At 53.2% G+C, this 27,218-nt stretch overlaps 2 protein-coding genes across 12 annotated transcripts in view; one reads left to right on the top strand and one right to left on the bottom strand.

The window, feature by feature from the left end:
* The window catches only part of MYH10 (myosin heavy chain 10), a 132,225-nt gene extending 121,252 nt beyond the window's left edge, over positions 1 to 10,973 (top strand). For all 4 annotated transcript variants that reach the window (XM_047833220.1, XM_047833219.1, XM_047833221.1 and 1 more), the window contains exons 35-41: positions 2,353 to 2,481; positions 5,048 to 5,136; positions 5,901 to 6,024; positions 6,108 to 6,316; positions 7,223 to 7,331; positions 8,259 to 8,431; positions 9,226 to 10,973. In XM_047833220.1, the coding sequence (XP_047689176.1) occupies positions 2,353 to 2,481; positions 5,048 to 5,136; positions 5,901 to 6,024; positions 6,108 to 6,316; positions 7,223 to 7,331; positions 8,259 to 8,431; positions 9,226 to 9,370 (978 nt within the window). In that variant the 3' untranslated portion in view covers positions 9,371 to 10,973. The remainder of the gene's footprint in view (positions 1 to 2,352; positions 2,482 to 5,047; positions 5,137 to 5,900; positions 6,025 to 6,107; positions 6,317 to 7,222; positions 7,332 to 8,258; positions 8,432 to 9,225) is intronic.
* The window catches only part of NDEL1 (nudE neurodevelopment protein 1 like 1), an 89,330-nt gene that overhangs the window by 13,283 nt on the left and 48,829 nt on the right, over positions 1 to 27,218 (bottom strand). For 2 of the 8 annotated variants that reach the window (XM_047833224.1, XM_047833223.1), the window contains one exon: positions 25,780 to 25,931. In XM_047833224.1, the coding sequence (XP_047689180.1) occupies positions 25,780 to 25,931 (152 nt within the window). Of the gene's footprint in view, positions 1 to 18,114; positions 22,745 to 25,779; positions 25,932 to 27,218 lie in introns of those variants that run through there. The other 6 variants (XM_047833225.1, XM_047833227.1, XR_007146948.1 and 3 more) reach the window with 6 other exon arrangements.

Here is a 27,218-nt window from a genome sequence, read left to right as displayed (position 1 = left end):
GGATTCGAGCTTCACTACGTCCTCACCAGTATCTGCTGTTCGTCTTTTATAGTCATCCCAGTGGGTATGAAGTGGTATTTCATTGTGGGTTTTGATGTGCATTTCCCTAATGACTAATGAACATCTTTTCACTTGTTTATTGGCCCTTATCTTATTTGGGAAAAATCTCTCTTAATCCTCTGCTCATCTTCCTAATTGAGTTGTCTTTAATAACTGACTTTTGTAACATTTCTGTATATATTCTAGATGCTTCTTACGATTTCCAAATATTCCATTCTCTAGTCTATTCACTCTGGTGCTGTGTACAATACAAATTTTTTGCTTCTTGTGCTTTTGTCATCTGATCTGTGAAACTACTGCCTATGCCCAGATCATAAAGACTTATTGCTATGTTTTCTCCTAAGAGTTTTATTTTACACTTTCAGATTTTTTTTAACCCGTTGAATTAGTTTTTGTTGGTTTTTTGTTTTTTTTAAGTTTGTTGTTTTTCACATGAGCGGAGAAGAGGGAGAGGGAGGGAGAGAATCCCAAGCAGGTTCCACACTTGAATGTGGGCTCAAACCCACAAACCATGAGATCATGATCTGAGCCAAAGTCAAGAGTCAGATGCTTAACTGACTGAGCCAACCAGGCGCCCCAGAAGACTCTTCCTTCCCCCATTGAATCATCTTGGCTCTTGGCACTCCCGTCAAAAATCTGGCCATAGATTTATGTGTTTATTTCCGGACTCAGCTCTCTTTCGTTGATCTATATATCTTTTCTTATGCCAGTGTGACAGTCTTGATTGCTGCGGCTTCGTAAGTTTTCAAATTGGGAAGCGTAACGTCTCTCGCTTTGCTGTTCTTTCTCAAGACTGTTTAGCTTTTCTGGTTTCTTACAATTCTTTACAGATTTTATGATCAACTTAAACATTACAGATTTTAAAACTTTACAGATTTTATGATCAAACCTGCAAGCGGCATGTGGGCCAGCTTGAATTTCGATAATTTGTTGACTGGGTAGATTGATCTGGAGAGGACTTACCATCCTAACAATATTGTCTTCCAGCGTATGTTCCAGTGTATGAACATGATTATCTTTCCATTTATTTAGCATTTCTTTTTTCAGTGATGATCTTATTTTATAGTTTTGGTGTACGAGTCATATACTTTAGCTAAATTTATACCTAAGTACTTTTGAAAGAGAGAGCGTGCACACAATTGAGCAAGGGGCAGAGAGAGAGGGAGGGAAGCAGGACTCACCCAGGGCTCAAGCTCACCAGATGCGGGACTTGAACTCACAGACCGTGATCTTGTGACCTGAGCCAAAGTCAGATGCTTAACCAACTGAGCTACCCAGGCACCCTGTTTTTTTCGTTTTTGAGGCTTATACGTGTGATTGCTTTCCTGATTTTTGGAATGTTTATAGTATATGGAAATACAGTTGATTTTTGTATATTGATCTTGTAACATTGCTGAACTGGCTTCTTCTAATGGTTTTTTGGTGGATTCCTTAAGATGTTCAGTATACAAGATCACATCAGCAAATCAAGCTAGGTTTTTTGCTTCCTTTCCAATCTGGGTATCTTTTCTGGTTTTTGCCGTGGCCTAACTGCTTTGACTAGAACTGTTACAGGGTTAGACAGAAGTGGCAAAGTCAGACTTCCTGCTTCATTGCTAATCATAGGGGAAAGGCACTCAGTCTTTTCACCATTCAGTATGTTAGCTGTTAGTTGTTCACTGATACCCTTTATCAGAGTTGAGGGACGTCTCCTCCTATTCATTTTACTGAGTTGTTTTTATAATGAAAGGGTGTTAGATTTTGTCACCTGCTTCTTCTGCATTTACTGAGATGATCCTACGGCTGTATTAATTGATTTGGGGTGTCAAATTAATCCTCAGCTAAATCCCACTTGGATCTGGGATATAATGGTGTATAATTCTTTTGGATTATACAAACTGATGGATCCAGTCTGCCACTATTTTGTTGATTTTTCCATCTATTTTCATAAGGGATATTGTTCTGAATGTTTTCTTGCGATACCTTTGTCATTGGCACGTACTTTATTTTTTGAGCTTGCACGTGCACACACCAGCGGGGGAGGGGCAAAGGGAGAAAGAAAAGAACCTCAAGCAGGCTCCATGCTGCTTGAGGAACCCAGCTTGGGGCTCGATCCCCCGAGGATCCCCGTAGGATCATGACCTGAGCCGAAATCAAGAGTCGGACACAGCCGAATGAGCCCCCACCCCAGGCGCCCCACCATATGCTTTCATATTTACAGTGACTGTACTTGGACTTTTATAATCCGGAAACAATATGTTTAAAATCTGAGAGCAGAAAGTCCTCTAAAACCTTCTTCCTACTTAATCTTAGGCTCAGATGAAGGATTACCAACGTGAATTAGAAGAAGCTCGTGCATCCCGGGATGAGATTTTTGCTCAATCCAAAGAGAGTGAAAAGAAACTCAAGAGTCTAGAAGCCGAAATCCTTCAATTGCAAGAGGTTTGTTTACTTACTTCCTCATCCATTTGTTCAAAAAATGTTTACCCTGTATATTCCTCTACCTGGCTAACGGCCAAGGGACTGGTTAGTCACTTTTCGAGCGACTTACCAGGCCGTGCTCCATGTGTTATAAAAGGCAGTGGTGTTGATTTAGTGTTGGGAAGCATCGGGATGGTTGAACTCTAAGTGTTCTAAGAGCGCCCTGGTTTACATAGAAGCACTATTCCTGTGGTACTTAAAAGGGAAGCTGCAGGTTTCATTGACTCCCCGAGTGATTCATCTTCTGATCACTTCTTTCATTTATCTGTTTTGGAAGTTCTCCTGAAGAGGGACTGACGGGGGCTTACGTGTGCTATGGGGTCACGTCCGCGGTAGACACACCTGACCGTGCAGGTTTATTTTAACAGCTTTATGGAGATGTGAGTGACGTACAAAGGACTGCACACACACGATGTGTGTGTCCACACATGTGTGTGAACGGTGAGCACAAGTATTCCAACCTAGGAAAGGGAAGAGCCACTTGAGTTGAAATGTTGTTATCCCTTAATACGAAAACACGCCCACACAAACACCTAGAAATGATGGACTCGTTGTCACCAAAGACCCTGAAAGTAGAGCAGAGCTTGCAAGAAAGAAGGGTGTCGGGGATGGAGAAGGGACCAAAAACCAAGTGAGTCGACACTGAGCAGACCCCAAGGTCCCTGGGAGAGGCAGCTTCCGGTTTGGATCCCTCTTTGTTTTGTTTCCTTGATTTTTGCTCCGATCCTTACTTCCTTTGGGTTTTTCTTTTTCTGCTTTCTTGAGTCGCACACGTTAATTTTCCATTTTTTCTCTTGTCCAGTTCTGCTCCTAGAACACTGCACATTCCCCTCCAAGTCCTGTCCTAAAAAATCTATGCTCTCGTCACCATTTAATTCCAATTTTTTCTCACTTCAATAATGGTTTCCTTTATTCCATGAACAACTTAAAAGTGTGGTTTAAATTTCCGAATGTGTGGATTTTTGTTCTTGTTGATTTCTGTTTTCTTGCACTGTGGCTAGAGAATAGAGACCAGAGCAGCTGTAGGGTCTAGAACATGACCAGTCTTTAAAAATGCTCCACGTCTGCTTAAAAGAACGCCTGCTCCTCCGTGAAGCAAATGTTCAAGATCTGTGTGGTTCATCGTGGAGCTGACGGGGACACGCTCAGGGGAGGGGGCTCTGGGAGCCTGCCTCCCGGAGGCCCCCAGGGCACGAGCTGTGTACCCAAGCACACTCCCAGCCTTTTCACAAAGTGTTTATTTCAGACTTTAGATAAGGGAGAAGAGACCCCCTGGAAAGCTAGCCCTGCCCTTCTGTTTCTTTCTCCTTCCCTCAGGCTCCTCCCCTTTCTCCCACGGGTTCCCCAGTGGGTGTCCACGGCACGCCCGGCCAGTGGGCAAAGGACGGAGCACCAGAGGCCAGATGGCAGAGCTGATGCTCAGTGTTTGTTGATCTGAGGCCCTGGGGTCGGGCCCAGAGTATCGTGGCTGCTGCCCTCCCAGCTGGGCTCGCTCCACCCCACGAGTCAGGACGGCATGTGCCGGAACCCGGGCCTTTCGCCTACATCCCGTGCGCTAACGTAAGAGGTGAACACACATGCCAAGCACACGGGCCAACTCTTTATGCGGCCCTGCTCCACAGGCATCTTTAAAGCTGTGCTTTTGCCAAATACGGCATTTTCAGGAGGCGCCAGCTGGTGGCAAGAGGCCCAGATGGGGAGAGTCAGAACCCCGAGTTACTGCCGCCGACCAGTCTTGGCACTTGGCGAATCGCGTCCTCCGTTAGGCCTCCGTTTCCTCACCTGTGCAGTAAGGGAAACAGCGCGGCTCTCAAATCCTGAGAACAGGATTTTAGTCTTGACCCACGTGGGCTAAGAAACGCACCCTGGCTGCCTCCTGTGGCGAACCCTCTTCCGAAGAAATTTGTGGAAAAGCCGCACCGGGCAGTTCTTCCTCCAGAGGACGGGCCCGGCCCGCGGTTCACAGATAGCCGCCCGCACCGCCTCAGAGCCTGACTCCCACCTCCTTCGGGAGCCAGGCCCTGCTTACTGCACAAGCCTGAGGGCTCACCCTCGCCCACACTCCCCACGGGAGCTGTGGTCCTCACTTCCCTGCACAACTACCGTGTTTCCTGGGACCTTGATGTTCACTGGTCAGTCCCGTGGACCTGACCTCCAAACTGCACTACTGTGTATGTGACAGGTCCTTCGAGACCGTGAGCCGGTACAGTTGCGGGCTTGCAGGAGGTCTGTGCCGAGTTTAGGATTAAGAAGCACACGTTTTCTAGGGAGGGTGGGAACAGAGCTGCCTCTTCCGTTGGAAATGGCAGCAGAGCCCTCCTGTGGACCAGGAGTCCCCTCTGGGGACAGTTGTGCGGAAGGATGTGGACAGCAGCACGTCACCCGGCTTGTCTTCAGCCAGGCTGTGGCTTAATCTCTCAGGCCCGGCAGCAGCAAGGGGGCCGGAGCCAGGGTGGCCGCGGCCGGCAGGCTTCACATTTGAGGAACCCGTTACCCGGAGCTTAAATCCCACTCCGACCTTCCTTAGGAACTCGCCTCCTCTGAGCGAGCCCGCCGCCACGCCGAGCAGGAGAGGGACGAGCTGGCCGACGAGATCGCCAACAGCGCCTCTGGCAAGTGAGTCTCCTGGCAGCGGGCGGGAAGAATGGGCTAGAAACCGGCGACGGTGCCACCCTCCCCGCTCAGGCGCCTGCAGCCCATCCCCCTGGGGGCACACCTGTCACACCGGGAAGGCCGGGTCGTCTGGCATCTAGAAGTCCGTAGTTGACTTGCTCATCCGCTCGGAGCCTGCGCGGACGGGCACAAGTTGCTGAGCGTCCAGACTGCCTTGGCGCCGGTCGGCCGCACAACCCAGGCAGGCCCCACCCCCTCACCAGCCATTCCCACCGCAGGAGTGAAGGAGGCCCAGTTGGAGCTATAGCCCGATTGGTGCAGGCCGTGCGGCCCGGCCGCCCGGCCGCGCAGGTCTTCACACCCAGACTCGCGAGGTTTGGCAAGCAGATGCCTTAAGACTTTGAACGCGTTTCTCGTGAAGTCCTAGTTTTTTCCAGTTAAGACTCTTCCTCCGTGTAATTACCGCCCTGAGGATTCATCACGGTCCTCTTCTAGCACAGTCCAGGGTAGAGGGTGCCAGGATCATTTTGGAGGTGGACCCGGGCCGTGGAGGACCGAGGGAGGTGCGGCAGGGAGAAGGGACGGGGCCCGGGCTGGGGTGGCGGGTTCGGAAGCGTCCTCGCCGGGGCTTGTGGACAGACTGGGGGACGGGGATGGGTGCGGGGGAGAGAGGAAAGCCCAGAAAGCTCCAGCGGCGGGGAGGTGAGCTCCCCGGGGCCGTGGCCGCGGCCCCTGCTCTGAGCGCTGTCCCCTCCCCGCCCGGCCAGGTCTGCGCTGCTGGATGAGAAGCGGCGTCTGGAGGCGCGGATCGCGCAGCTGGAGGAGGAGCTGGAAGAGGAGCAGAGCAACACGGAGCTGCTCAACGACCGCTTCCGCAAGACCACGCTGCAGGTGGCCCGCGCCGCGGCCCGGCCCCCGGGAAGGGCTGCACTGCCCCCGTGGCGAGAGTGACTAAACCCGGCTCTCCTCTCCAGGTGGACACGCTGAACGCAGAGCTGGCGGCCGAGCGCAGCGCCGCCCAGAAGAGTGACAACGCGCGCCAGCAGCTGGAGCGGCAGAACAAGGAGCTCAAGGCCAAGCTGCAGGAACTGGAGGGCACCGTCAAGTCCAAGTTCAAGGCCACCATCTCGGCCCTGGAAGCCAAGATCGGGCAGCTGGAGGAGCAGCTGGAGCAGGAAGCCAAGTAAGAGGGTGCGGCCGCCCTCACCCCCACACCTCCCTGTGTCTCCACTGCGGGCCGGGTCCGGGCCGAGCCCGGGAGTCGCAGCCCAGACCGCCACACGCCCCTGGCCCTCTGGTGGCACGGGGACACCTGTCACCCGAGTGGGAGACAGAAGGTGGTGTCAGCCCGTGCTGGTGACTTCGTGGTGCCAGAGGAACCCCGGGCTTCCCGCTGTCCAGACTCCACTGCATCCGGATAAAAGGGCTTGTTGGCGGCCGCCATAATTAACATGACTTGCCCTTTCCAGCTAACTCCCTGGCTGTCCATTTTTGCATCACATTTGTGAAGGAACAAAAGAATATTCTCTGTTCTCAGTGCAGTTCTCCATGTGGCCTATCAGGGCCTGTGTGGGCCCGTCTAGAAGCCTGCTGATTAGCTTGGCTCCAACAAGAGTCACTGTCAGAGCCGCACTAGCCCCTGGCGTCTTGGTAGGCAGTCCGTCAATTTTAAATTGAAGCGGTCAGCTAATAAATTGGGTCTTGGTTTGTTTGGCTTTCAGGCTAAAAAGTTAGGTAATTAGAGTAACCAAAGTTTTGCCCTCAAAAAGTCTGAATTCAGTTTATGGGACAGGTACCTTTGCCCTTGAGATCATCGCTGAATAAAGCGACCGACAGCTGTGTGTCAAGCCCCGACACATGCACGTTTTCTGCCTGGCGCCGTTAGGATACCTGAGAGGGAACCCATTCTTGAAGCCGAGGGGAAACAAAGCTTTCCGGGCCACAGCAATTACACCATCACTCTGGTCACAGGTCCTGGAGAAAGTCTAGCTTGTGTCCTCTCCCGGACAAAAAGGACCTTAAAAACACTGTCCTCCTTCAGCTGTCGTTTCTAGAGCTGCAAACACTAACGCGTTGGTCACTTGAACAGGGAACGGGCAGCCGCCAACAAGCTAGTCCGCCGCACGGAGAAGAAGCTGAAGGAGATCTTCATGCAGGTGGAAGACGAGCGTCGCCATGCAGATCAGTACAAAGAACAGGTAAGGGAAGAAGGCGGGCCCGGCGTCACCGACTGACTGGCGAGGATAAGAAAGCGTCACAAACGTGTGCCGTCCTCCCCCTGAAGGCCCAGAGCAGCTCCTGGGCACTGGCTGGACTCAGGGTGGACACGGACAAAAGAAACGTGCCGTGTGCGGGGCCTGCGGGGTCTTCTCGCCTGCACCCAGGCACCTCTGTCTCCGCATCAAGGGGAAGCGCTAACGGGACCGGTTGCCGCGGCCACGTCCGCTCGGTCTGCTGCCTGGGGAGCCCTGCTCTCCCTCTGGCTCCCTCTGCCGTGATGAGACTTGTCACCGCAGACACGGGGAGGGAAGGCGGGCTCCACTCAGGCTCTCCCTCCATCCCCCACCTTCAGGACCTAGCGACACCCAGGGCGGTTCCGGGAGGGGGAGATCCGCGAGGCACTGGCGCGTGTCTGCATCACAGAGTTCCGGTGTCCGCTCGCCGGACGGCTCTGCACTTGAATCCAAACATACCCTCCAAGACACCCGCATTGAACGGACTGTAGAAACTGCCACCTGCTAGGGCTGGAGACCGTCCACATCGTTGGCTCTCGTAGTCTGCAGGAAGAGGGATTCCTCCTCATGATCCCACGGGGCACTCCCGTGAAGACCCTAAACTGTGTCGTTTCTGCGGAAAACTCAAGGCGGGGGGGGGGGGGGGGTAGGATCTTACATGTTTTAAGTCTCCTTTAGTATATGGTTTGCTTGGTAGACACTGGCTTTGCTGAGAGCGGCAGGCTGACCAAGAGGTTCAGCCCATCCCCCGTGTGTGTGTGTGTACACGGACGTACATGTGTGCGCTCACGTGGCTCTCGGGGTGGTGAGCTGTGCTAAATGCTCAGGATGTGGCCGTGCTGACTCTGATCTCCCCGGTGTGGTCCGACTTGGTCCCGTGACCTCCCCAAGATGGAGAAGGCCAACGCCAGGATGAAGCAGCTGAAACGGCAGCTGGAGGAAGCAGAAGAGGAAGCCACGCGTGCCAACGCGTCTCGGCGTAAACTCCAGCGGGAACTGGATGATGCCACGGAGGCCAACGAGGGCCTGAGCCGCGAGGTCAGCACTCTGAAGAACCGGCTGAGGTGAGCGACCCCAGGGGCTTCCGGGACAGGCGCTGGGTGTCGGAGAGTCCGTGGCGGGAGCTTGGCCAGCAGCCGCGTCTGTGGGCCTAGCGCCTGGGCCGGAGGCCCCCTTAGGTTCACGTGCGGTTACTCGTTCTCGCTCCCGAATCACTTGGCATTCACCCCCTCGGGATTCCCGACCTTCAGCGGTCCTCCGCCCCTGATTAGTGGACGACACAAATCCCCAGCACGAAGCTGGAGGGCCGGGCCAGGTGCCTGTCCTTGTCCGGGCATCCGCAGCAAGGGGGCCCCGGTGCCATCGCCCTCCTCGCCACACGGACTCTGACCTGCCCCAGAGCTTAACTCTCTCCCTCAGAACGTGCCAGCACGGGCATCAGCAAACAGGCCGTGCGCTGCTTTGTGCACAGCAAGCTAAGTACGTTTTTACATACAAAGGGTTCTAAAAAAAGCCAAAACGAGAACGTGCACCAGAGACCTTCCTGGCCCCCAGAGCCTAATTAAAACACGGACTGTCTGGCCGCTGTAGAAATGCTGCTGCTTGGTCAGCAGGTAGGACCTTGCCTCTGTCCGTCTTCCTTCCCGTCTCTGTCACAACAGCTGGCTCGGGCGTCCCCGACCGGGCCCTCCCGCTGGGTGCACCCCGTGCTGGCGGGGGTGCAGGAGAGGCGGCCGCAGAGCCTTTCCCGACCCCGCCCGCCCACCCCACGCGGCGTCCTGAGGAAGGGCGCCCGGTTCGAGTCCGGAGATGGCGGAACAACCGCACGGCCCCGTCGTCTGCTCTGTGTCCTCTCCAGGCGGGGCGGCCCCATCAGCTTCTCCTCCAGCCGGTCTGGCCGGCGTCAGCTGCACATCGAAGGGGCCTCGCTGGAGCTGTCGGACGACGACACGGAGAGTAAGACCAGCGACGTCAACGAGACGCAGCCGCCCCAGTCCGAGTAGAGCCCCAGGAAGCCAGCGGAGGCGGTACAGAGGGACAGTGGGAACTCGGCCGGCGCCAGCCTGCCTCGGGGCCTCCCACACATTGAGGAAACTGGCGAGCTCTGGGATTCCTTCCTGAAAGATCAACTGTGTCTTAAGGCTTTCCGGCCTCCACATACTGTATCCTGCTTCAGATTTAAGTACAGTTGCTCCCCTTTTTATATATATACGTACACAAAACCTACACCTATTAAACAGACTGTCTCATCCTTGCATCTATTTTCCATATATCCACCAAGAGACCATTTTATAATCCATGTTAAGAAGAGAAATCGTTTTCCAGACCAACTCCAGACCCTCGTTGCCAGTCGCTGGGTTATCGGGGGGGGGGGGGGGGCAGCCCTTCCCCCCCCCCTCCCCCCCCCCTGGGGCTGCCCAGTCGCTCTGCATGCTCTCTGTCGACAGACAGGTAATTTAGTTCTGTGTTCATGTGGCCCCTGACTCCTCAGCCACATCCAGTCTCTTAGAACATTGTGGAACGTAAGCTGCACCCTATCTCCTTGTATTTCCTCCGAATAACGATCGACACTATTTCAGTGAGCAAACTGTGAAGGGGGCTTCAGAAAGACCAGGAGGGTGGGTCGCGTTGGGGGGGAAGCGGCATCCGTTCGGGGTCACCATGAGTTGGCGATGTCGCCACATCTCTCCCTGTGATCGGTCCCCGGCCAGGGCCGGTCTGTGCGGCTGCGGGTGGCGGTCCCACGCGGACCCTGAGCCCCCCCCCCAGGCCCGGCCCGTGCACTCACTAGTCCTGGTCCAGGCGCAGGTATAGCCCCGGGCAGAGGGTGGCGCAAAGCACCCCCTCCCCCCCGCCCCCACCCTCCCAGCCAGGCTCGCATGCCGACCTTTGCAAATTCAGCCGCTGCTTTGAGCCCAAAATGGAAACGGTAGTTTTGTGTCCCAGACTCACTCCAAGCTTGTCGAGGAGGTTTTACCGAACCTCGGGAACCGATGCCATCTGCCTGAATGTTGACCTGCCCATGGACGCGAGTCTTTTTTCATTTCTCCTCCTCCCTTCCCCCCGGACAGTGTTACAGTGAACATTTAGCATTCTGTTTTCGGTTGATAGTTAAGCAAACTGACATTACAGAAAGTGCCTTAGACACTACAGTACTAAGACAACGTTAAATACATTATTTGCCTCTGTAACAACTTACTGTATAAGTTCTGACTTTGCTTCATATCATGTACCTCTCTAGTCAAAGTGGTATTATAAACATTCAGTGACAATGAATCAGTGTTAATTATAAATCCTTGATCCTCTGCAACGTGCTTGAAAACACCAACCTTTTGGGTTAAAAGCTTTAACATCTGTTAGGAAGAATTTGTCATGTGGGTTTGGAACCTTTGGTTTCCCCCCCCTTTACGAATTGTACTGGCTGTTGACCACCAGACACCTGACTGCAAAGAATCTTTTTTCTTGTATTCCCATATTTCTAGACAATGATTTTTGTAAGACAATAAATTTATTCATTATAGATATTTACGCCTGCTCTGTTTACTTGGAGGAAAAAGCACCCGTTGAGAATAAACAGACCTCAATAAACGACAATAATCGTGTAAACGTGGCATCTGTTTTCATCTTCTGTTCTCAACGTCCCACCTGGGTTCTGACTGGAGGCTGTGAACTCCAGACTCCAAATGCGGCCGGCCAGGCCCGCCGTTTCCGAGGGCGCCGTGCTCCCAGAAGCTGAGGGGTGACGGACTGGCTCTCTGGGCAGGCTTGGCTAGGAGTCCGGCTCACACAGTGGCCCCAGCGTGTGGACACGTGGCGGGGGGAAAGGGCCGCTGGGGCTGGAGACCCAACGGTTAGTGGAAAAGGGGGCACTTCAAGGCTGCGAGATGAAACCTTCAGGAGGGTTTCGGGCACCAACCAGTGCTCATTACCGGATTCCGTGTTTCAAGCGGTTTCAGACTATGGCTTCGGGCAGGACGTCCGCACATGCTTTGGGTAGAGGCAACCGGGTGGCTCGGTGAAGCGTCCAACTTCGGATCGGGTCACGATCTCCCAGCTTGTGGGTTCAAGCCCCACTTCGGGCTCTGTGTTGACAGCTCGGAGCCCGCTTTAGATTCTGCATCTCCTGCTCGCTCTGCCCTCCCCAAATCCTGCTCACGCTCTCAAAAATAAAAAAACAAAAAAGGGGGGGGCACCTGGGTAGCTCAAGTCGGTTAAGCGTCCAACTTCAGCTCAGGTCGTGATCTTGCAGTTTGCAGGTTTGAGCCCCGCGTGAGCTCTGTGCTGACAGCTCAGAGCCTGGAGCCTGATTCGGATTCTGTGCCTCCCCTTTCTGCTGCTCCCCTGCTCACGCGCTCGCTCTCTCTCTCTCAAAAATAAACGTTAAAAAAATTTTTCTTAAAATGCTTTGGGGAGGATTCAGGGGTGAGATCCAAGGGCAGCCTCCCTAGTGTGGGCCCATGAGGAGAGGCTGAAATGAAACACGAGGGAACACACAACCCCCTAGAGAATGTGGGTTTTTTTTTTTCTATTCCGTGACAGTCTCCGGTCAGGCCGGTTCTGGTTGGCCAGGCTGCCTGGCTGTGGGGGGGATGTAATAAAAAAAAAAAAAAAAAAGGCAAAAGCGCTCCCTCTGTCCTGTGTCACTACCACACAAGAGGAGGAGTGCAGTACCGTGTTTCACGCGTGTCCTCACCCTCACGTTCAACATCCCACCAGGCGTCTGTGGACTTGGAGCTTTTCGCAAAAAGCAGGAACCCTTGCCTGGCGGCCGGCTTGACTGGTGTTACGTCGACGGCGGTAACGGTGTTTCCCACACCGCTCGGCCGTCCCGCGCCAGCACAATCAGGAGACACATCACCTGCGTGGACCGGTCCCATTCCAGATTCCACAAAGATGTTCGCCAGAAGGAACCTCTCCTAACAAGCCACCGCTTTGTAGTCCAAGGAGAGGCAGCCCAAGGAAGAGGGTGTGCGGGAGCGGGGCTCCGAGCGGGTCAGAGACTCAAGCCAGCCAGCTGCCACCCAGCAGGGGCCTGGCACATCGCGCCGAAGATTTCAGGCCGGACCAGGGAAGCCCTGTCCTTTGCCGAGACGAGGTTTAGACGCAGTCGGGCTCTGCTGGGGTTTTATCTGCGAGCTGTCATGCAGAACACGGCAGGCGCTTCCTTTTTTAATGCAGATGGCCCAGAGATTATTTTAATTTGCTTTAGTGGGGATAACAGACCTGTCCCTAGCCTGGCTGGCTTGACAGTATACTTTTTTTAATGTTTTTATTTTATTTTTGAGACAGAGAAAGACAGAGCATGAGCAGGGGGAGGGGCAGAGAGAGAGAGGGAGACACAGAATCCGAAGCTGGTTCCATGCCCTGAGCTGTCAACACAGAGCCGGACGCGGGGATCAAACTCACAGACCATGAGATCATGACCGGAGCTGAAATCGGACGCGTAACCGACTGAGCCGCCCAGGAGCCCCGAGAGTATACTTCTGAAACCCCGCCGTCACAGAGACTAGCCCTGTCACATTTCCGTACTGCCACCGATCTTCCCCATCCCTGGAAACCCCAACATCGATGAAGTATGGGCCAGAGCACCAAACTTGCTCCCAGCCGGCCGTCCCTATGGCCCTGGGTCTGACCGACCCGTGGCCCCTTCCTCCTGAAGCCAGTGTGGTCGGGACACAGAGGTGGCTGTTGTCAAGGCTGGGGAAGAAAAGTGCCCACAGTTGTCACACTCCAGGAAACACCACACCCTGTCAGGTGGAACTTGACCACCTCAAAAAAAGGAAGAAAAAAAAAGAAAGAACCCATAGTGGAACAGGCCGTGTGCTGGAAAGTTTAGAAAGTGAGACGGTGGCTTTTCTCCCCTGGTTCCAGGACAGGGCATGAAGCCTGCAGCTGAGACCAGAGCCAAGTCCCAATCCGCAGAGGCTTCCAGTCACTCTGGGAGGGATACGTCTGCACCGACAGCTTTCCCGCATCCCAAGCGTTGGCTAAAACGCCGTGTCCCGTGCCAGCTGGGAGGACCAGCCGAGGACCCTGCACGCCCGGCTGCCATTGGGGAATCTAGCAAATCGCGTGAAAGGGTCTCATGCAATTCTTGCCAGAAATCAAACGCGAAACTCTCTAACAAGGATGCGGAACCAGAAATTCGCATCTGAGTAAGTCAGGGAGGTCTGTTTGTTTTTTGAGTAGCCTAATGGCTCCCTCCCTGCTGCTGGATGTCATGAAACCTTATTTAATGACGTCACGTGACACAATCAAGACCGTGAAACACTGGCTGTGACAGAGCCCTCCCTCGAAGTGCTGTGCTGCACAGATTCTGAGATGCCCATGTTCTCACATATGGGCATCATCTCCCACGATCGCTATCAACAAGGGGCAACTGTGACCTTGTCATCGCCAGGCTCCTCCTGGTCAGGTCGGGAAAGCCCGACATCAGACCTTGCAGAGTAAGTATCAGCAACTTAGAAGAAACTTCTGGAGCCGAGAGCAAAATAAAGCTCTTCAGTAGTGCTGAACGTCACCAACGCCCACCATGGCCCAGAGGACGACGCTGTTTGGGGAAACACAACAGAACTCTGGGCAGTGACAGTTCAGAGCGCCGGAACCACAGTGCAAAATTTCAAGAAAACCTCTTCTGTTTTACTTTTTTTTTTTTTTTTTTTTTTTTTAATTTTTTTTTTAACGCTTTATTTATTTTTGAGACAGGGAGAGACAGAGCATGAACAGGGGAGGGTCAGAGAGAGGGAGACACAGAATCCGAAACAGGCTCCAGGCTCTGAGCTGTCAGCACAGAGCCCGACGCGGGGCTCGAACTCACGGACCGTGAGATCATGACCTGAGCCGAAGTCGGCTGCTTAACCGACTGAGCCACCCAGGCGCCCCTGTTTTACTTTTTATTTACGAACCATGATACGGAAACGTGCCTAACGTGGTCAGAAAGAGCTCTTTCAATAAATATAAAAAGTCTAAACGAGCATTTCCCTTGGCGCAGTTTTCTTAATGGGTCACAAAATAAAGGTGTATCTTACAGGTGTGCTGGGTTTGAGATTCTAGGAGATTCTGGGGAGCCTGAGGGGTATGTGTATTTTTAACTTGCCCAACAGGGACGGCCAGTCGGCCGGCAGAGGTCAGGGAGCCCCTGCTTTGTGCTCCCGGCCCGAATTCTCAGCACAGACGTCTCCGGGCCAACTTGGCCCAGGAAAGAAAATGTTTCGTCACTTCCATTTTGAAAAATGAATTTGGGCAACTTCACAGGAAACTGTAGAACACACAAACTATTTGCATCTTTTTTTCTTTTTTTTTTTTTAAATAAAGCTGCAGACAACACGCTCATCCGGGTCCATTTCCCAGTGGCTACTCCCATCCCCGTGTGGTTAGCACGTCCGCACGCCCACATCTCAACGGCCCCGTGGTATCCTGTTCGGCTAGGGAGTCCTCGTGACCATCCCCGGCCATCAGACATTCACGTTAATGCCGCTGAGACTGTTTTATTCGTCCTTACCGCTATGGGCGATTTTCCCAAAAGGAGAAAGAGAAGAGTTTTCCTAGCAGATCACACTGCTACACTGATCAAAAACTTACAGAGAGTAACTCCGTGACACCAGTAATGCAAAAGTGTACCTATTCTCCTAAATCCTAGGTGACAACGGAACTTGATTTTTTTTCCTCCCTGGCTAAAGCAATCACTATCTTTGGAGACAAAAAAACCGTGTTTCTTAACCCCACCCACTACCTACAGGGAGCAACGGGGCTCTGAGCTCATTCAGACCTCACTCTCCTGACCGTGAATCCAAGCGCGTGCCAGAGAACCTACTGCCCAGGCCTGCCAGCCGAGCGCCCTCCTCCCTCGCCTCCCACCGACGGATCGTGACGGGGGTATTAGAAAACACCCCACAGACGGGCGGATCTGGGTTCAGAGTGCCTCGTTTCCCTCGGGGAGGCTTCAGAGCGGACAGGAAACCCTAGCAGAAGACCTGTGGGGGCAAGCGTGACTCTGAATGGCCAACCCCACGTGGTCGCCCGGCCCCAGCACCTACAAGCTGTGTTCTCGTTTCAAATTTGCCTCTTGACTCGCGCTAGCTGATAAAGGAAGTCCGCCACGTTAATCCTTACAAAAGGGCTACCGCATTCCCCCGTGTATCATGTTTTTAACTGCCATGGGACCAGTTTTCAGGTGAGACGCGTGAAGTCACAGGGAAGTGACTCACAAACACGCCTCCTCACCCGGCCCCCATTTTTAGGAAAGACTCAAGTAACAAGCCTCCGTTTTTAAGGTCCAGCTGATGTTCTCAATTTGCTTCAAACTTTGGGGCAAATATAGACAGGAACACAGTCGATGAACTAAAGCTGGAATGATGAAAAGGCTCATCTTAGCGTCCTCTAACCTCACTGCTGGGACCCATCCCCAGGCTGGCCTCGTTCCCACCAGCAGCCAGCAGCCAGGCAGGATGGCTCTCCGCCCCCGGACACCTCCCCTTTTCCAGAGGTGCCAGTGTCCACGTTGGCCCTCAGAAGGCCCGGCTGGGAGAAGCAGAGTCGGTACCTGACCGGCACAGGCCTGGGAGACCAAGCTTGTGTGAGCCCCCACGGCTCGTCGTTTCCAAGCAGCCAAAACCGGCTCATCTCCTGAGACATGAAACAGAGTCGAGGCCAGCCAGCGAGGCCCCAAGCCTGGAAAAGTGGAGCATACAGCAGAAAAGACCCAAGCTGGTTTCCAGTCCCGGCTTTTCTGTGACCTTGCTGTGTGATCTCAGGCCCGAAACGGAAACTCTGCGCCCCCCATTCCCATCTGAAAGCTGGGCTGAGCCAGCTCTTCCTGCTCTCAGGCCACCTGTATCTTGTTCTCCCGTCCTCTCCTGAGCTCAGCATTACACCTCTGGCTTCTGCTCTTAACTGAGTTGATGGGGTGCAGTTTCTGGCTATTCTGGGCTGGAAGGAAGCAGAACACTGGCCCCTGCTCGCCTGTAGGAAGGCGTCTGGGGGGCAAGGGGTGGGGACGGGCGGCAAAGCTGCGTATCACTACCTGGGGGGACCAGCGCAGGGAGGGCTCGCTCCTCAAGGGTTCGTGAGAGCCGGGCTAAGCAGGGCATCAGGAGTCCTGGCGAGAGAGCACACTGAGACGGGCGGCTGACAGCTGGATGGGCAAACAGTCCAGGGTTGGGGCGCCTGGGGGGCTCAGTCGGTTAAGAGTCCGACTTCAGCTCAGGTCACGATCTCATGGGTACGTGGGTTCAAGCCACGCGTCGGGCTCTGTGCGGACAGCTCAGAGCCTGGAGCCTGCTTCGGATTCTGTGTCTCCCTCTCTCTCTGCTCCTCCCCTGCTCACACACTCTCTCAAGAATAAATATTTTTTAAAAAGTCCGTGGTAACTTTCATGCCTGGTGACATAACGTACTATCTGAGCAAGTACAAAGTAGCCTCTTCAGCCAAATAATCCAAACAGAAGGCGGAGGATAAGACCAAGAAGTCAGCCGGCTTCCTCAGGGGCTCCTGTGCCAGGGGCCGCTGCAGCTACAAAAACACCCAAAAATACATGAGGGTCTCCTCCTGAAGCCTGCAGCTTACACGGACGGCCCTTTCACGGACCTGGCCCATGCTCTCCTGGACCCAGAGGTGGCAACATCTGGTAAATGACAGACACATGGGTTCCTGCAGCCAGCGCCCCCCCCCCCCCACCCCAGTCATCACTGACCAACAGCCTGCAGGGGATGATCCCAGGGGCGTCTAGCTGGAAGGGAAGTGAGAAATCATCTGGGAGCCAGGGGCCAGGATTCAGGGCTCAGGGACTCATCCGTGCCTTAACTGCATTAGCTCTACTTCTGTTTTCCATCTGAGGCTCCTGCATGAATACAGAGACCTGCTAGGTCCTTAAACCTCTGATCGGATCCAATCCTTGCAGAGATGGTTGGGATAGAAGCTGGGAGTAGAGACGAGTTCTCTCCGCAACTGCTCGGCCAGCGCACCCAGGCCCAGCACACCCAGTACCCCAAGGGTCTCTCGGTGAGTCCGCTTACAACACAATCTCAGAACCGACTAACAGGATATTCCTGCCCCGTACTAACAGAAGAGATTTTTACAAAGGTATCGGACTTATTCATGTTTCTTCTTTGCTTACAAATTGGATTCACTTTTCATTCACTTACAGTTTTAAGACTACAGACTATCTGGTTTATTTTCACTCATCATTACAAGCATTAGGGTTCAGAACCTGACACATTCGTACAGCCGCCCCAGTCTCCCCGTCCCTCAAATCCAGTCACTTTGTGTCTTTGCTCCCAAACACCCGGCATCTTCTCTCACTTGCCAACATCAACCTGAGGGATGAGGAGAGACGCCCAGAGCCAAGTGACATCCAGCCCCAGAACACGGACACATGTCCTAAAAGCAACACATCCAGAGGGCGGGCTCCTGGATCCACCACCCTGTCCCTCCCTCCTCCCTCTTCCCAGACCACCATGTGCAGCCCCAGGCCTTCCTGGAAACTCCTGGAAATCACAGCTACGAGCAGAAACCGGCACCAAGAACCAGCATGAGAACACCTGCATCAGACACCTCCTCGGGAGACGGCCCAGCTTTTATTTGCACCGCCCCCCCCCCCCAACACACACACACACACACACACACACAGCTGCCATCTGTCTGCACACCTCGAGTCAGAACCCAAGGGACATTTCTGAACCTGGCTTTGCAACTCTGGTCTTCTCTCCCAGGCTGGCAGAAACCCAATAAAGCACCTCAATCCGTGTTGTTTTGGTTTGGTTTTTTCTGTGAAATTTATTGTTTCCACATTAAAAGATTTTTTTGAGGGGAAGTATTTTCTTTTAACCACATGATGATCCTATGCAGCTGCCCAGAGTAGGACACCATCGTAAGTCATTAACATGCCGTGTGAGTTCTGAATAAATAAAAGCTACAAAGCCCAAGTTATATACAAATATCTTAGGCGATAATGTTTACAAACCTATGTACAATAAAACAAATGTAAACAGTAAATGCAGCATGAGAGTAATCAAGATGATCGGGAGCAACCATTTACGGCCAGTCTGCCCACCAGAAGCCCCCTGAATGGGGCCGCTCGACGCTTCCTAACACAAGTGGACAGGCCCTCAGAGGACAAAACAAAACGCCCTGAAAGATGTCGCTTAACTGAAGGACCAGAGAGCTGGCAAGGAGGCTGCCCCCGCCCCTCACCCCGAGTCTGAGGCACACGGATGAGGAGCAGATGGTGCCCCGGCCCCAGAGGCTCCCGCTAGCTGGGGTCCAGACGGGCATTTCGCTGCTCTGGGAGGCAAGTCTATGGAATGATAACCGCTAAAGTAAAATCAGAAGGTGCAGAAAATGTTCCCTAATTCGGTGACCTTCCCGACCCCCGACCAGCAGCAGGTCACACGGTGGGGAGTGGAGCTGGAGAACACGCGATCATGAGCGCTGAAGAAGCGTGGGCGGGAGCTGGCGGGAGCTGGGGGGGAGGGGCGGGGGCACGTGTTGACCTGATCTGGGGGAGACCTTCTAGAAGGTCGGCAATGTCTTAAACACAACTAAACCCTATCCGTACAGCTGGGTGGGAGCTATGGGGCAGGCGTGATGATGATGGGTACTTCTGCATCCAGTGACCAAGGAGTACACGGACGTGCCACCTTGTGACCCACAAAAGTGCAATCATGTGAGACCAACGGCACCACGGCGAGAAGAGGAAATAGCCAGTATTGATATCGCGCAGAGTCCTGGGGCCAGGCAGGGCCCAGCAGCCGCCGCCGCATGCAGCCTGCCCTCTGCCAGCCGTGGGGAGGCAGACGCAGGGGCCCAGGCCGGGCCCGGGCACAGAGGGACGAGGCGTGGGTGTCCTGGGCTGTTGGAGGAGGGCAGGCGCCCCCACCCGGAGGCCGGGCACTCACACACTGAGAGGCAGCATACCCGGTGCTGACGACGGGCGCGAGGAGCCCAGACCAGGAGGAGGAGGCGCTGGGTCAAAGCCGTTTACTGCCCTGTGGGGGTGACCAGAGCACAGAGGGGAAGGGAGGGGAGGGGAGGGGAGAGAGAGACACTGTCATTTAAAATCACTCGACACCCGACAAGAAATGCACATGCCCTCTACGGGCACTCCCCTTCCGGCCCACAGCAGGATCGTGGGGCCCGGGGAGAGAGGCTGCCGGGAAGGCGCCAGCCGGTCAGAGCCTTGAGAACTCGGGGGTGCCGGAGCGAGATTACATGCTCCCCGCTCGGCAACTCCATCCTGCCAGCCACAGCCCTGACCTCTCCCCTGCGGAGCTGGGCTGAGTGTCTGCCAACGGGGAAGTCGCTAAATAAATGATGGTGCAACTCAACAATGAATTCTATACGACACATGCCACAGCCTTCTTTAATAGCACGGGGAAATACTCAATGTAATTAACACTAGGTAGAATGAGCAGTTACCGACCTGTATGTGTTCAACGACGTGAAGGAGAAAAGTAGTTAGGTACTAGATTCTAAACTGCAACCTCTTATATAAATGGACGTTACTTCTAGGCAGCTACATCTAGAATGTGCTAGAATGTGCGGGGAGGGGGACGCTACACATATATGCATATAAAATCATATATGTTATGGAAAGAAAATTTAACGAGTTACTTTTCCTCCATCTGGGTAGCGGGTAAATTTTGTTCAATACTTTATACTTTTTCTTTGTTTTCCCAATCTCCTACACTACACGTGAATATCTTAACGAGACAGAGGAAGAAGTAACTGTTAAACTGTTTCCCAAGCAGAGCCAGACAGGGGAGGCTTCTCTGCAGAGGCCTGAGTGCCGTGCCCAGCCCAGCCCAGCCCCCAGAGCCTACAGCCAGCACCTGGCACCCAGGCCCAGAAGGTGCAGAGTGCCCCAGCCCCGCCCAGCGGCCCCCACAGCCACAGGAAGCAGCCAGCGAAGGATCACAGGGCTGGAACCTCTCTCAGGAAGCCACGCAGCCCTTCCATACTGAACACACTCCCGGGGAATCCGCCCCACTAGCGATCTGAGAGGTGCGGCCAAGCGCGGGGCCTGCACCGTGCCATGCGTGCCATCGCTGTCCCCCGCCCCCCCTGCCACCACCTGCTCATCACAGGGGTCCGGGGAGTTGAACACGGGCTCAAGGAGAGAGGTTCTCTTCAAAGGAACGAGAACAGACACACACACCCTACAGGTTCATTGTTTCATACACTGAAGAAGCAACTCGGAGAAACGGGCATGCACAGAGACGACAAATGACCCTGACCGCTCTGAAGAAAGAGTTAACATCTGAACTCTGAAGTAACCAAGCTCAGAGCAGAGATGCTGCCTTTGGAATCAAGCCAGGTACACTCAGACCAAGAGCAAGAGGAGGGGCTCTGGGAGGCGTGACCCCCCCCCCCCCACCTCAACTTCCTCCCCCAGCGAGCACACCCAGGAGCTCCCCTTTCCTTCTGGGCTCGGGGAGGGCGGACATCCAGGCTTCATCACCTGTGAAAACTTCAGATCACCCACTCCATTCTGCCTGTGACTCTCCTCAGGGCAGGGCCGCATCCCGCCTGCCACTGCAGCCTCCATGGGACAAGCCCCGGCTGTCATTCAACCGGCCAGTCCCAGGGCCCCAGGACTCACTTCCTAGTCCTAGACGCTCAGCAACAACGAGGCAGGCCTCCGCCTTAAACATGTGACCGCCAGACTCCGGTCCCAGAGCACGGCACAGGCCCCGCTGGGCACCAAGCAGCAGCCGGCACCTGTTCCCCCAGGGACGTGCAAAAACCCCAGGAGAATGGCCCCACATGCAGGTTTAGGGCTGGGGTTCCTGCATTTTCAAGCTAGATAGACCTTAAAAAACGCCAAGTTCGTCCCTATCGTTCTATTACTAAAGAGACCAAAGCAAGCCCAAGCCCAGCCTAGGCTCACCCCGTGAACTTGTCAATGGGGGCGCAGGCCACATTCTCTCTGCCCTGTCTGCGCCTGGTCAGAGGGCACCTGACAGCCCTCGGCAACAACTCCGGTGCTCCCGATGCCGCCCAGCTCTAACGGGGAAAGCAGCAGTGCAATCCAGAATATAAGAGGAAAACAAGTAGGTGGGCGATTCCTCTGTGTGGGCAGAAATGCGAATTCTTGATTTGAAGGCAGGATGATGCACAGAGAGAGTAACAATCTGCCAGGGCCTCTCTGGGCACCTGAGTCAAGGTGTGGGAAGTAAAAGGCCGGGTGGGGGTGGGGGGGCGAGGGGGAGGAGGAGAAGAAAGAGGAAGGAAGGGAGGGAAGGAAGGAAGGAAGGGGAAGAGAGAGAGAGAAAGAGAAACAAACAAACCAAAGGAAGGAAAAAGGAAGGGGGAGGAGGAAGGGAGGAGGAGCAGGAGGAGGCGGCTGTCTGCCGAGGTCCTCTGGGGAACAGAAAGCTGTGCAGTGGGGAAAAGGCTCCAAGAGAAGCAACACCCCCTGCCCCCCACATCGGGTTTCAGGAGCAGCAAAAGAGCCAAAGGGACATGTCCCAGTGGAGAGGGAACGGGCAGGGATGGAGAACCAGATCTGGCAATCACCTACACCAAAAAGGTTCCAGGAGCTATGAAATGTCATGGTCTTACCACCATAGTCTGGTTCGAGAGTCTGAAAAACGGAGAATCTAGCTAAGGGCAGATACCAAGGTCGGCTGTAAAATGGCAACAGAAGAAGTGAGAAGGCGGACAGAGCTAGTCAGGAGGGCAAGAAACCTCTCGTGACAGACACAAAGCACGGAGACGGAACCCTTCCGAGCAGCAAGGACAGGACGAGAGAAGGCCGGAGGTGCTGCGTGAGCACAGGCTCCCAGAAGAACGGATGCTCACACGAGCCCCAGCAGCTCTGCGAACTGAAAGGTGCATTCCTGACAGGACAGATCGTACACACACAAGTCCGTCTAGAACATTCCAGCATACTTGGGGATACACGAGTGAGTGTGGAGGAGAGAGCCCCCACCAGCACTGGCGCCTGCCTTGAGAAAACAGAGGGCTCCGGGCAGCAGGAAGAACCCTAGTCCCATGAAGTCGAATCAGAGGTGATCCCCGGGCCTGACAGGGACACTCCACCCCCTCGCCCAGACTTCCAGCGTCATCACCGCAACCCCTGACCCTACGTCATAGGGGTCACAGGCCTGCCGGCCACAACGGCCCCAGGACCGCCACCACCAACTGTCTTGTCCTGCGCGGCCGAGCCAGTACGAAGGGGGACAGTCGGCCCAACGGGAACCTGACAGGCCACTCGCAGGCTGTTAAGTTGGTTAAAGCAGAGTCAGCCCCATGCAGTTAGTAACACCACTCTGTTAATGCGTCTTCCACCATATACCATGACTGCGAAAGAAGGAAAAGAGCACAGCAAACAAATTCAGTTACCCATGAACAACGTGGGAAATATGACTTTTTCTTGCCTAATAAAAAAAAAAAAAAAGGAAAAAACATTACACAGTAATACAAGTACGATCTTCACAGCGTGTCCTCGAAGTGGTCTAGTCTACACCCACCTACACACAGCCCAAACGACACGAGCCCGGCTTACAGACCAGGGTACATGCTACTACAGAGACGAAGCGAAAGCGGATGAAGAAAACAGAACGTTTTCGAGAGAAGTCCGGTGGCTGTGCTACACGTGAGGTTTCGACACGAAGGGCCACCGGTGGCTGGAGGACACGGAGCCATGCCGGGGAAGGAGGTCCAGCGAGCCACAGTCTAGAAACCGGCAGAAGCGATCAGACTAGATAAAACCCTGTTTCTGGGAAGCCCTCAGATCGCCAGAACTTACAGGATATTTTCAAATCACATGCACTACTATCTGAGGAGAAGGCGGTATCATGTGGTTCCATGTGGTCAGGCCTCACTGCATCTCAGGATTCTGAGGGAAGGGAAGGGGAGGGGCGGGGCGGGCACACGCGCACGCACCTCCTCTACTGAAGCCCCTCCCTCACCGTGGGGCACTGGTAAGCTCAGTGACAGAGCCACAGGCACACTCCTCCGGAGCGGGACGCAGGACAGGCAGGTTCCAGAGCCAAAGGCTTTTTAAAATGAAGTTTTTCCTGCTGCTCAAAGTCCAAGCTACACACTTCTACGCTTCTGTAAGAAATGGTGTTTTTTCTTTTAACCCAGCAGACTGAAAAGTGGAACTGGGAGGTGGGATATTCCCCCCCTTCCTTCTGCATCGTTAGATTTTACCTAGTCACTGCGGCAGCAGGAAGAAAGGCAGAGTTTAGAGCCAGGCAGGCCAGAAGGAAGCCAGATCCAAGCAAAGGGGCAAGGAAGGACAAACACAGCAAAAGCACCAGAGTGAGCCTCGGGGATATGGCAACTAGACAAACCTAATTCCAGAAAGAGGTTAATATCCGGGTGTGTGTGTACAATCCATATAAACTAAGCACTTGGGAAAAGGCAGGCCCACAACAAGCACATTTAATTCTTACCATAAACAGTTCTATTAAAAATGTGTACTATTTAAGCCAAAACTAAATATCATCTGTAACTGTTTCTCTCAGGAGGCACGCCTCCAGGTTCGGTTCCGAAAATAAAGCCTACACGTGCATCCGGGATGTTCCTCGGGGGACGGGGGCTCCGCGACGGTGCCCAAAGCCCGCGCCTGGTTCCAGGTTACTCCGAATCCTCCACAACTACCTTACACTGGGCCCATCTCTGGGCATCCCTGCCCCGGGGCTCTGCATCAGCGCTCAGGAAGAAGCCAGGAGCAGCGACCCTGAACTGACCATGTTACCCCTCCCTCATCGTGACTGTTCTAAGGACCCTCTACATACAAAGGCATCGCTCCAACCAGTCCATTTCTGGTTCACGCCTGTTCTCACGTCACAGGGCATCCGAGGCAAGAAGTATGATGCCAGATAAAGACTAACAACTACTCTATTGCAGGTTAATTACAAGTTGCAAAAAATCACAAGTTGGAAAAAATAATTAGGTACTGTTTTCATCGCTCAGGAAAACTACCCCTAAACTCCCCCTGTGAATGGCAACTTTCATGTAAAGTATCTATCTATTCCGCTTGCCATTCCAGTATGAAAACAGGCACTCCTCAAGACTGCCCGAAACCCCTAAACCTGAGGAAAATTAATTTTATACTTACGCTCCCTGAGGAATCCCAACGGTCAGAACGAAGCTCTGATTCATATACTGCTATTCTAGAATGTGCTCCTTACTGCAATGTGTATACTTGAAGGAAGAACTCCCGTAAGGGAGAGAGAGAACCCAGAACACTCCACAAGGGTGGACAAAAGGCGCTGTTCAGAGCAGACTGTGTGCCACATCCAGTCCTCCCTAAATGTGCCATAGTGAGGAAACCTCCTTTAAGAAACTGAAATTTCTAGAGGCGCCTGGGCGGCTCAATTAGTTGAGCGTCTGACTCTTGATTTCAGCTCAGGTCATGATCCCAAGGTCATGGGATCAAGTCCAGCGTTGGGCCCTGTGCTGAACATGGAGCCTGCTTGGGATTCTCTCTCTCTCTGCCCCTCCCCCAGTTCTTGTTCTGTCTCTCTTAAAAAAAAAAAAAAAAAAAGCTGAAAATCTCTAGACTTGCATCTGTATCGCTTTCATAGAACAAGGACAGCCTCTACGACTCAAAAAACAAGCAAGGGCTCACGGTGCCTCAGCCGCTGTTCCGGGAACAGCTGCGTGAGACGACGTGGTCAGCCTACCCAGACCACGGTCCTAACCGGTTGTAGCTAAATCAAGGCACATCCAAAGGATAACCGTGCAGCGTCGGTCTCTTTCACTCGAGGTACGACAATATGTACGGACATGGAAAGATCTCGAAAGCCTAAGTCGTGTAGGGGGCAGCAGAGCAATATTTAAGGTACAGCCCCACAGACTCTCAAAAGCATGCGGCAGACGCAGAAAAACAGGACCCTACGTGCCTAGGAACAGGCGTAAGGGTGATTACTCTACACACCTGTACCAGCTGGAACCTGCTGCACTGAGGGCGTACCACTGCTTCCAACTTAAGCCAGTTTTTTTTTAATTCTCAACTCCCCCAAACCACCTTCTCATCATACTGAACCGGTGCCTCCTGAACTGTATTTGATCCAGGGGATTCATATTTTTCTAAAACGCAGAGTCCGCACGGTCACGGCCACAGTGCTCTCGTCCACCCTTACCACAAACTGGCCGAGAACACCTCCCAGCCTTGAAGCACCCTGACGACAAGGATGGTACCACGGCCACCTTGAATACCCAGAGCCTAACACTGCTGCCTCGCAAGAGTCTGCCTCCCGAGACGGAAGCCCCAGAGCTCCCAGGGCAACAGACTCCATGGGGACCTGAAGACAACAGATTTCAGGTCCCCTGAGATCTGGGTGACACCATCTCAGGTAGGTTTACCGGACACAGTTTACCTTTCCGAAGTTCAATAAGCTCACTTAATAACGTGCAACATCACTGCTCCAAACTGTCATTTAAAAGGTCCAAGACTTACCCTTTGTCAAAGAAAGACGTGTGTCCTGATCGAGGGAACTTTGTGCTGTCGCTGTTCATCAGCCCACAGTTAACATTCCCTGAAAGATAGGATTTTCGTGATGCCTGGTCCTTTGCAAAATTCCTGCAAGCCGCTAATTTGGATTCTAAAGCCTACGGAAAGAAGGAGGAATGATCTGGTTGTCAAAACAGTAGCTGTACATAAAAATCTGCATTTTAAGACACTTCTATTTCAAGACTAAAATTGTACTTTCTCAGTGAATAATGGTAGCCATTTAAGCCACAATCACCTCACTAACAGAAAGAGGGGATATTTCGCTGACTCCGACATCATGAGCTCAGAACAAGTTATTCCCCTCAGTGTTACCAAGGATTACAGCTATAATCCTGACCTTCACTAAGAAAAACGTGGCACAAGTAGACAGAGACAGATGCCAGGTTCCTTTCTGGGTTGTGGACTATCAGAGAGCCATTCATTTCCTACATTCAAGACACTCATTCATTCAAATACTTGCTGAGCGAACACCGTCCTGCAGCACGACCTGTGTCTGAGGGATCAGTAGTACAGACCTGCAGTCTGACACTCGGGAAAAGAGTGGTCTAGAAACGAAGATTTAGAAGACATTCACGCCAGGGAGCAGACAAGGTCATGGCTGCGAAGGAGATCAGGAATTCAAGGACAGAACTCTGAGTAAAATCAACCCTGAAAGGGTGCGCATATGAAGACCCACCAAGATGACAAAGAGAACGGGCAGGAAGGCAGGAAGCAGCCCTGACACAGGATCAGAGAAGCAAAGAAGGCATCACGTGCACATGCTCGCTCTCTCTCAAAGAAAGAGAAAAGGGGGGAAGTGCCTGAGTGTCCAGTTAAGCTGACTCTTAATTTCGGCTCAGGTCATGATCCCACTTGTGAGATCGAGCCCCACGTCAAGCTCCCGCAGAGCATGGAGCCTGCTTGAGATTCATTCTCTCTCCTTCTCACCTGCTCGCACTCTCGCTCTCTAAAATAAAACTTAAAAAAAAAAAAAAAAAAGGCATTTATAAAAAAGTCAGGGTTGAATGTTTCAAGAAGTAGGGCAGAACAAAGAGCATCCATTGGGTTTGGCGGTGCTGAGATCATCAGTGAGCAGGGGACAGAGCCCAGACCGGGCTGTCTGGGGAGCATGAACGCGGTAAAAAAATGCTAACAATAAATGAAGACACACTTCCAAAAAGCCTTGCTGTGAAGGGAAGGGAGAAAGAGCGTGACCGTTAAAGAGAGATATAGGGTAAAAGGAAAGAATGGATGCTTTTACTTGGATTAAACACTGTAGGATTCGTAATACACAAATATCACATACAAAGTATGTACATAACACATAATGTGTAACCCGTAAAGATTACACACAAATATGCCAACACAGTAAAACGCTAAAAATATAGGAGACACCGACAAGAGGG

This window comes from Prionailurus viverrinus, chromosome E1 (genome assembly GCF_022837055.1).
Source record: "Prionailurus viverrinus isolate Anna chromosome E1, UM_Priviv_1.0, whole genome shotgun sequence".
NCBI classification, from domain to species: domain Eukaryota; kingdom Metazoa; phylum Chordata; class Mammalia; order Carnivora; family Felidae; genus Prionailurus; species Prionailurus viverrinus.
This window is presented reverse-complemented; position numbering and strand designations above follow the sequence as displayed.